This window comes from Marmota flaviventris, chromosome 8 (genome assembly GCF_047511675.1).
Source record: "Marmota flaviventris isolate mMarFla1 chromosome 8, mMarFla1.hap1, whole genome shotgun sequence".
Classification (NCBI taxonomy): domain Eukaryota; kingdom Metazoa; phylum Chordata; class Mammalia; order Rodentia; family Sciuridae; genus Marmota; species Marmota flaviventris.
The window spans coordinates 120,071,850-120,081,692 of record NC_092505.1 but is presented as its reverse complement, the minus strand read 5'-3'; the positions used below and the strand labels follow the sequence as shown (position 1 = coordinate 120,081,692).

Below are 9,843 nucleotides of genomic sequence, written 5' to 3'. Positions count from 1 at the left end.
AAGCGGCTCGTGCCGGGGGCGGAACAGGCAAGAGAGCGCTGCTGACCCGGGCTCCTTTGCTTAGAGCTGTGTGTGTAGGGTCCTTCCGGGCCAATCTGAAGCTAAGAAGCGGCGGGGCTTGCTTGCGCTGCCCGCCCGGGCATCCTCCCGGTGATGGAAGAAGCAGCCGCCGCCGCTGCGGGGTCGCGCTACACCCCATCCGCCGCAGCCAGAGAGATGGGAAGATTGGCTGTGCAGAGGCCGAGAGCTAGACAGCGACAGCCGCTTTGCCCGGAGCTGGGTCGCGTATAAGCCACCCTTACCGTCGCCTCTAGCCCGCTTCGCCCCCTAGAGCGAGGAAGGAAGCTGCGGTCCCGAGAGAGAGGAGGAGACGTCGCTGGAGCCGGGACGCGCCGGGTTCAACGGAGCGCGCAGCAGGGCTCCGGGCCCTGTGAAAGTTTCCCTTTCCGAGCTGCAGGGCGCCCGCTGCCAGGAAACTCTGTCCAGGGCTAGAGCTGCAGAGTCCCGCGGCTCTCTCTCCGAAGGCGCAGGGACCCCCAGCAGAAAAGATCAGAAGAGAATTCGAGGAAGGAGTGACAGCCGGACAGTCCTCCCGTGTGATCCGGGGCCGCTCTGGGGCGCGCCCGCGGCTCCAGGTGAGTGGGGGAGCCGGCAGACTTGTGGGTGGGCGTTACTTAGGCGGAGGAGGTAGCTGGGAGGGAGATTGGGGCGCACCCACTCACTCCGCTTCCCCTCACAGGTCGTCTCCGAGCCGCTGCCATGGGAGAGCCAGCCTTGGGCGCCAGGGACCAGCCGCCACTGCCGCCGCGCCCGCCTCGGAGCCGCGGCCCCAGTCCCGGCACCCGCAGCTGGCCCGCTGCGTCCCCTTCTCGGGCTGCAGGGCCGCCTCCGCCGCTTTGCCGGCCGGAGCTGTGCCTGTGATGAGCCGCAGCTCGCCGCGAGCTCTGCCCCCGGGCGCGCTGCCCCGGCTGCTCCCGGCTGTGCCTGCCGCCGCGCCACGCGCCCTGCTCCCGCCGTGGCCCCGGCGCCCAGGACGCCGCTGGCCCGCGTCCCCGCTCGGAATGAAGGTGTTCCGCAGGAAGGCGCTGGTGCTGTGTGCGGGCTATGCACTGCTGCTGGTGCTTACCATGCTCAACCTCCTGGACTACAAATGGCACAAGGAGCCGCTGCAGCAGTGCAACCCCGACGGGCCGCTGGGTGCCGCGGCAGGGGCAGCTGGGGGCAGCTGGGGGCGCCCGGGGCCGCCTCCAGCGGCTCCACCCCGCTCTCACACCCGTTTGGACCCCCGCACTCCGTACCGCCCTCCCGCTGCCGCCGTCGGGGCAGCTCCTGCAGCAGCCTTGGGAGTGGTGGGGGCCGCGGCCCCTCCAGGCAATGGCACTCGGGGCACCAGGGACGGCGGGGACAAGCGGCAGCTGGTATATGTGTTTACCACGTGGCGCTCGGGCTCGTCCTTCTTCGGCGAGCTTTTCAACCAGAACCCCGAGGTGTTCTTCCTCTACGAGCCAGTATGGCACGTGTGGCAAAAACTGTACCCCGGGGACGCCGTTTCCCTGCAGGGGGCAGCGCGGGACATGCTGAGCGCTCTCTATCGCTGCGATCTCTCCGTTTTCCAGTTGTATAGTCCGGCGGGCAGTGGGGGGCGCAACCTTACTACTCTGGGCATCTTTGGGGCAGCCACCAATAAAGTGGTGTGCTCGTCGCCACTGTGCCCCGCCTACCGTAAGGAGGTCGTGGGACTGGTGGACGACCGGGTGTGCAAGAAGTGCCCTCCTCAGCGCCTGGCACGCTTTGAGGAGGAGTGCCGCAAGTACCGCACACTGGTCATCAAGGGCGTGCGCGTCTTCGACGTGGCAGTATTGGCGCCACTGCTTCGAGACCCGGCCCTGGACCTCAAGGTCATCCACCTGGTGCGTGATCCCCGTGCGGTTGCCAGCTCACGCATCCGCTCGCGCCACGGCCTCATCCGTGAGAGCCTACAAGTTGTGCGCAGCCGGGATCCGCGAGCCCATCGAATGCCCTTCCTGGAGGCCGCCGGCCACAAGCTGGGTGCCAAGAAGGAGGGTATGGGCGGCCCCGCAGACTACCATGCGCTGGGCGCTATGGAGGTCATCTGCAACAGCATGGCCAAGACGCTGCAGACAGCCCTGCAGCCTCCCGACTGGCTGCAGGGTCACTACCTGGTGGTGCGGTACGAGGACCTGGTGGGAGACCCCATTAAGACTCTACGGAGGGTGTACGACTTTGTGGGGCTGCTGGTGAGTCCAGAAATGGAGCAGTTTGCCCTGAACATGACCAGTGGCTCAGGATCCTCCTCCAAGCCATTCGTGGTATCAGCACGCAATGCCACGCAGGCCGCCAACGCCTGGCGGACGGCACTCACCTTCCAGCAGATCAAGCAGGTGGAGGAGTTTTGCTACCAGCCCATGGCTGTGTTGGGTTATGAGCGGGTCAACAGCCCCGAGGAGGTCAAAGACCTCAGCAAGACCCTGCTTCGGAAGCCCCGGCTCTGAGAGAGTTTCCCAGGAGATCCGACACTCTGTGGAGACGCCCACAAAGATAACTGTGATGTGTTTAAACAAACAGCCCAGACCCAAACTGAGGTAGCCCACATATTCTATTATAGATATATAATATAAATAACCACACAGGCACTAGCTGTCGATGTTTTGAGTCAGTGAATTTCAAGGAACAGAACACACACACACACACACACACACACACACACACACCTCAGAAAAGGTAAGACTTGAAAGTTCTGAACAGTGGTCCCTCCTCTCTTGTCCCCTGTCTCTTTCCCCTTCCCCTTTCTGCTATTTCTCACCCTCTCTCCCACCTGCCTTCCATTTTGAAGTGGAATGTTGATGAAATCTAGTTCCAGTAACCCAAATCTTGTTTACAAAGTTTTCGTGGTATCTGTGAACATGTAAGAGTAATCTGGATGTGGGTGGGGGGTGGGGCGGACAAAGGGGAAGTGGTCCAGGAAAAAAATGCCCCACTGGGCCTGATAAACTAAGGAGGCATTCCTCTAAAGTAGACTTTTGTGTAAAAAAGCAAAGGTTACATGTGAGTATTAATAAAGAAGATAATAAATAATATTCTTTTTTTTTTTTTTTAAATATATTTGCCTCCCTTGCTTTGGATTTACCTGTGTTACTTGTCCTACAGAGCTTCAGATAGAATCTGCTTCCCTTCCCCCTTCCCTTATTTCTAGCCTTCTCCTGAAGGACAGCTAACCAGGGAGATGCTTCTGGCTCCTTGATAATAACCCCGGAATTGGAATTGTTTTCTCACATGTAAATCACAGCCTGCCAGGTGTTCAGGAATGGAACAAATCTTCAAATTCTACAGGCACAACCAAGACGGGCAGTGGAAGAAAATGCACAAACTACTCTCCTGTTGAACTCCAAGTACAGAAAGGAAGAAGTGAGCCCTTGAGGATTTGAATGCATTTGCTTTTGATTTCTACTGTAATGAGTTAAGACAGGGAACCTTGAAGCTGAGACTAATGTTTTTGTCATGAGTTTGGCTCTGGGAAAAGTCTTTTTAAAAAGTATATAATTTTAGAAAATTCTGATGATTAGAACACAAGCCTCAAAAGTGAATGTGAACATATTGTTGGCGACGGTAGCAACTTCTTCAGTTAGCAAAGTGACACAAGTATCTTCTGTCTGGAGTATTTTTCTGCCTTTGACACAGTACCCAGGCTTAGAAAAGCAGAGAAGTTTTATCTTCCCTTTTTGGAGTAAGGGCACTTATGGGCTCTTCCTCTTCTTCCTCACTTACCATCCAAATTAGTGAGAAAGAGAATATGAATTTATAATGGTTTAAATTGGGACGCCCATGGGATATGTTGCTTTCTTTATCATGTTTCCTAAAAGGAAATTTGCAAAGAAAACACATGATGCAGACAGTGTAAGGCTTCAGCCAAGAGCTTCTTTTAGATTTGAAAATGAATTATGGGGAAGAGAAAATAAAAATGGATTAGTGTGTAGGATTTTGAGATTTGGTACTTTCCCAGGGAGAAAACCATTGAATTTTCCTGCAATGGATATGATATTGCTGTGTCCTGAACCCATATTGTACTGAAGCATTCTGCAGAATGTTGTATTAGGATAAGAAATTCTGAAGCTCAAATGGGAACAAGAGACAGTGTGGTTGTATATTGCATTAAATACGGTACAAGTTCAACATCATCATGGCTTTATTTTACTATAATTTGTTATGAGTTTTCTGAAAGCTGATATGTATAAATTCTGAAGATTTTATTTTAGGGAAAAGACAATGAAAAATAATACATACATGGAAAATATTTGAACACAAAGTGATTCTTAAGTATGACTATCATTGGGTTGGGGCTTAGCTCAGTTGGTATGTGCTTGCCTTGCATGTACAAGGCCCTGAGTTCAATCCCCAACACTACTCCAAAAAAAAAAAAAAAAAAGTATAATTATCATAGTGTGAGATCTAACTACATTGGTAAAAATTCCGAGATGAAGAAGTATATAGGTTTTTTTTTTTTAAAGGTATATATGGCAGTGGATTTTATAACATGTTCTAGAATGGTTGTTTCTTAATATACTAAAATAGTTTCTAATATTGTGTTTATTAAGTTATATTACAGTTATGACACAGTGATCATATTGTTCATGATTTTTTTGTGGTAGTGCCTATGCTGAATTATCTTCAGCAACATTTGTAAGAGCTTTAATTTAAGAATACTTTAAAACTAAATGAACAAAATAAATATTAATGTTGGAAGACTATAGATGAAAAAGGGTTTAGTGGGAAATTAAGATAGCATCATTAAAAAGCAACCACTCTGAATAAAATAACCATTTAAAAACAAATTTCATGTGGCATTAGAATCAGCTCTTAACCACCACAGTGAAATTCATGCCTGGTTCTTGAGCGAAGGATTTTTAAGCAGTTGAATTCATTCTTCTCCCAGTATATCCAGTGACTTGGATTGTGCTCAAGTAGGATGATGACGTTTTTGGATCTTGTATTAAAAAAAAAAAAAATTGGATGCTATGCAGAGCCTTAGCAGTCTCCAGAACATTCCTGGCCTCTGCTCAGATGAAATATTAAGCTCACATCAACAGTTCCCCCTCACTCTGTTTGCACAGGTTTTTTTTGCCTGTAATTTCCTTGTTTTGTGGCAGCTTTATCCTCTCCACTCTGCCACTCTTGGACTCTGTAATTTGAAAGGTGAATTGTTCCTGGAGCTTTGCACCTAGCTGCCTTCCAGGAAAGTGAGAAGAGGGTTGTTCCTCCTAACAGCTGAGATAGTCGTATCAGTGACATTCAGCTTCTGTGGGTTTGAGGAAAGGAGCCTTTTTGGCGTTAACAAGCTCCTGTCAGCCCCTGGTGCAAATAGGCCTGGGCCACAACAAATTGTAACAGAGCCTATGACAGTTTTGGAGGCAGCACACATGAAAGAGATCCTTTCACATTTCCCAGCCTGGCAAGATGTCCATCAGCAGGAGGAAACATTCTCCTGAGCACGTTATTAGAGTTGATTTGTATTTTAAGCCCTGCTCAACTAATAGCACTCCTGACTTACACTTTTGACTTTGGAATGTCTGTGTTAATTGGAAAGTTCTATGTAGAAAATAAATCCCATGCCGTGCCTTTAGTCAACAAATATGGTTTTAGAACAAGGCAGAGGCACAGTGTGGGTGCTTGAGTGTCAGGAAGCTCAGAGCCACTGAAAGGCCTCATTCAGACTGACCCATGGGGACCTTGGGGGCAGGGGCTGGAGCAAACCTCTACCCTTCGGTGTTTGCCACACAGTGAGTGCTGGATATATATTTATCAAATAAGTGAAGGAACTATGTAGCTATCTAATTTTGAAAATGTTCAGAGGGCAAGAGTTGAAGAATGTGTTATCTGTCTGGGGACCGATCCAGGCTATTCACTGTGGTTTGCTGAAGGAAATGGGCCCTATTTAGATGCAGGCAGTAAGCAATATCTTTAAGATGTTCATGGAAACTTGTGTATAGACCAGTATTTCCCACTGATGAGTTAGAAACAGAAAGGCAGAATTTATGAATGTGAAGGAGTGAAAGTTTCCAAATAAGGAACTAACTTTTTAATATTTATTTTCCCAACTATATGAACAATGTGCAGGCAGGGATCGGAACATACCTGCAGAACAAATGTGCCCAGGTGCCTAGGAGAGGCTGTAACATGATTCATTTTTGTAGAAGCCATGTGAGAACTTACTGTGTCTGTGCTGTGAATGTGCAGACAAGTGCTCTGGTGTAAATTTAACCCAAGAATGGTTACTTCAGGGAGTTTGTTCTATTGTGGATGCTGAATGAGACAACTGCTGTCTATCCCATGCATCCCTGCCTGGCTGCAGCCAGTCCTGGGCAGGGTTTCTATTACACACAGTAGAGTTGTGGCTGGATGATGGCGATGGTTTTGAAATTAATGTGAATTTGGTTGAGGCTATTACGTTAATATTCCCTAGCCACTGAGCAATGAAATAAAGATCATGTTTGAATCCCAGTCTCTAGAATGACTTCAGGAAGAGCAAGAGGGAAATTAAACAGGCATGTCTCTTCTGTAGACATGGTAAATAAGGGTGAGATGTTACTTTACCACCCTTCTCCAACTTTCTTCCTTTCGTACACAACACATACCCACACCCACACACACCATATTGAGTTCCTGCATTGTCTTGAAGGAGTCTGGACAAGAATATTTAATTTTTTTTCTGTTTTTGGGCTGTGTATGGAACCCATGTTCTCATGTATACCAGGTGAGTTCTGTACTCCAGAGCTATATTCCCAGCCTCAGAGAATGTTTCAATACCAGCTAATGGGTAGGTGGTGAGCTCACTTTTGATCTCAGGCTTCTGGAGAGTGAATGGCCAATTATTGTATCAGAACCTGTGACAGTTCTGTGTCAGGATCCAATGTGGACAGGTACAAAATGACAATGTAATTTGAGGGATGGCTAAAGGTATGTGATGGGATATCCCCAGGTAAGTGCATAGTTTATATACCTCTTTTGTCACTCACCTTGAGAAGAGCCCTTTCAAGCCTGTCACAGCTAAGAAAATAATTTGTTGAAATACTTTTCCTCCTTTCTGGACCTCCAGCTGCTACTTTTGCAGTTCAAAAATACAAGCCAATGAACTACTCGAGTACAGGCCTTGGTACAAGTGTTTAATAATTGCAATCACAAGGCTTGACTTTTATTACATCTGAGGCAATTCTGCACACCCTTAATCAAATTATTTTAAAGGAAATGTTAGATTCTGCATAACACATCAAGTTTATAGAATGGGAAACTTTCTGAACCAGTGTTTGAGGGGTTTATAAAATTAAAGGAGTTTTGAAGGAGCAGGAGCCTGTCTGTACGCTTGGTAATAGGATGATAAAGGGTGGTCAAGGCCAGAGCTTAACTTTTGGTTGAATTAGTTGTCTGTAAGGAAATGTCAAAAGTATTTTGGGGCTGATTGACCTTTGAGGTTTGTTATGGTCATCCTACCAAGTGAGTGATGGTAAAAATAACCCCTGTAACCCAAAGCTATACTCAGAAACGTTTTGCAGTGGTTTCCATACCAGGTATATAGACGGGGCTAGAAATTCACTTTGAAGTGCTTAGTTTTCTGGACAGGACCAGCTACATAATTTGCAGGGCTCAGAGCAAAACAAAAGTGCAAGGCCCTTGTTAAAAAAAAAAAAATCAGGCTTTTGAGATGACAGTTACACCAAGCACGGGGGCCCCCTTTAAGCAGGGGCAACAGTGCAGCTTGTATGTCCCTGAAGCTGATCCTGTCTCCAGATGCAAGGAATTAAATGTCTAGCTACAGGAGAGAACAAATAATGGTGCAAATGAAAAATGGGTGCAAAAACCTGTGTGATTGTGAATAACTACAATGAGGCTTGTTGAGCACACTGTGATGACGGCATTTTAAAGTGGAGTATGCACACCCAACAATGTACTTCCTGGTGTTTGCAGCCAGTGATTGACAATGCCCTCTTAACCATTGGTTGGGTACAATAACATTTGGGATGATCCTGTTGAAGATGGAGGGAGCCTTTGCTGCTCCTGGGATCCTTCTAAGAACAGGTCAGGACAGACATCTTGCATGAGGACGGAGAACATGACCTCCTTGTCCTCTGGAATGTGAATGCTGACAGGTTCCACTAATAATATTTCCTTCCTTCTGGAACTTTTGTGGGGCTCTCCTAATTTTTGTGGGGCTTCTTCTTTTCTTAGTATGTAATAGAGACAGAAAAAGCCCATGGGGAAAAAAAAAAGAAAAAGCCCATGGAAAAGCAAAAGGTTGAGTCACAATAAGCTCAAGGAGTAAAGGGACAAGATGTACTAAGCCAACTGGCATTCCTCTTTATTGTGTTAAGTCAAATTGGTGCAGATGATTTGTATTTTGGTTTTGAAATGTCGCATTTTCCTCTGGGTCTCAGTTCTTCACTTTGTCTCTCTCTTTCTGCCTGCCTCCCTTTTCTTTTTTTATTTGTGAATTTCTACTCCTTATTGAAGGTTCTGGATCTTTGTGCCAGTCCTGCTCCAAGATGCAGAAATGTTTTTCTGTCCCCTATTCTACTATAATGCTGCGTACATAGATCTATCAGTGTTATCACTGCAGATTGGAATCAGGCTAGTAGGCGTATTTCCCCCTCCTAGCCTAGATCCTTCCCTAGAAGGGATTGGATCTTATTTGTGTGTGTGTGTGTGTGTGTGTGTGTGTGATTCCCCTGTACCAAGGCAGCTTCTTGTACTTAGGTCTTTAATAAGTGGGAGCTAAATAACAAATGTTGCCCAAGAAGCCAGAGCAGAAGAGACAGAGGCACAGATGCTTTGTCAATAGGTTTTAGAGTTAGCACGGTTGTATTCCACTTTCATTTATATGTGTGTCAGACAAGAAACTGAAAAAACAAGACAAATTAATACAGATGAAAGTGGAGGCCTGAAAGAAAGTTAACAAGTAAATTACCATCAAGGAAAAATGATATATAATGAAAATTCTAAGGTCCAAGTAGGAAAATGTATTCTTGCAATGTAGTCTGAGACCATTATCTGTTTTTGACATGTAGAGATCCCCCCTAGTTTGATCATCTTCTAATCACTTCAGAGACTGGAAAATTTTCAAGAAACAACATCGATGTCTAAATATTACCTTTCCATTTTCAGATGTCCCAGTTACTCTGGCCAACTCTTGGTCTCTCTAGGATTGAACCAGTTCCTGGGAGGAATTCAAATATTTCATGTTCTCCTATTGGTGCCCAGGTATCTTTATATGAAGGGTGGCATTACATTACTTTTTTAAAGAAAAATAGGAATGGAAACACATCTTCATTCACTATCTATATCTATAGTTTTTTTTTTCCCTGTTATTTAACCAGACCTACTTCCTGGTGATACCAGTATTCTCCCAAGGACGCGAGTTCTGAGATCCCATTATTTAGGTTAAATCTTTGCGGCATGTAGTTTTTCATTTATATTTTCATATTTCCCAAGTGGCTTCTTCATGTGCTCTGCTCTTTATAACTTTCAATCATCATTTTCATTTCACTTTCAAATGCCCTAAATAGCAAGACAATGCTGGGTTAGTCTCTGCAAAGTGCTTTATTAAGTCTGATTCCATTTGATTCCCATGCAATCAGTATTAAGACGACCCCCGTTGTACAGAAGGGCATATCAGTTTGGATGGGTAGTTTTCCCAAGCCACATGGCTAATGAATGGCACAGTCTTTCTTTTTGCCATGTACATCAGAGATCACACTGTTTCCTTTTAAGAGATACCTACAAAATAGCAAACCTTTTTTTGGTTCCAGTCCAATGCTTTTTGAGAAATGCATCCTG

The 9,843-nt window shown here is 46.6% G+C and overlaps 1 protein-coding gene across 1 annotated transcript; it reads left to right on the top strand.

Moving 5' to 3' along the window:
- The first annotated feature begins 828 nt into the window (after positions 1–828).
- Positions 829–4,196, top strand: Chst2 (carbohydrate sulfotransferase 2). Its single transcript, XM_027933784.2, has one exon. The coding sequence runs from the start codon at positions 921–923 to the stop codon at positions 2,511–2,513; it is 1,593 nt and encodes a 530-aa protein (XP_027789585.1). The 5' UTR covers positions 829–920; the 3' UTR covers positions 2,514–4,196.
- Positions 4,197–9,843: the final 5,647 nt, after the last annotated feature.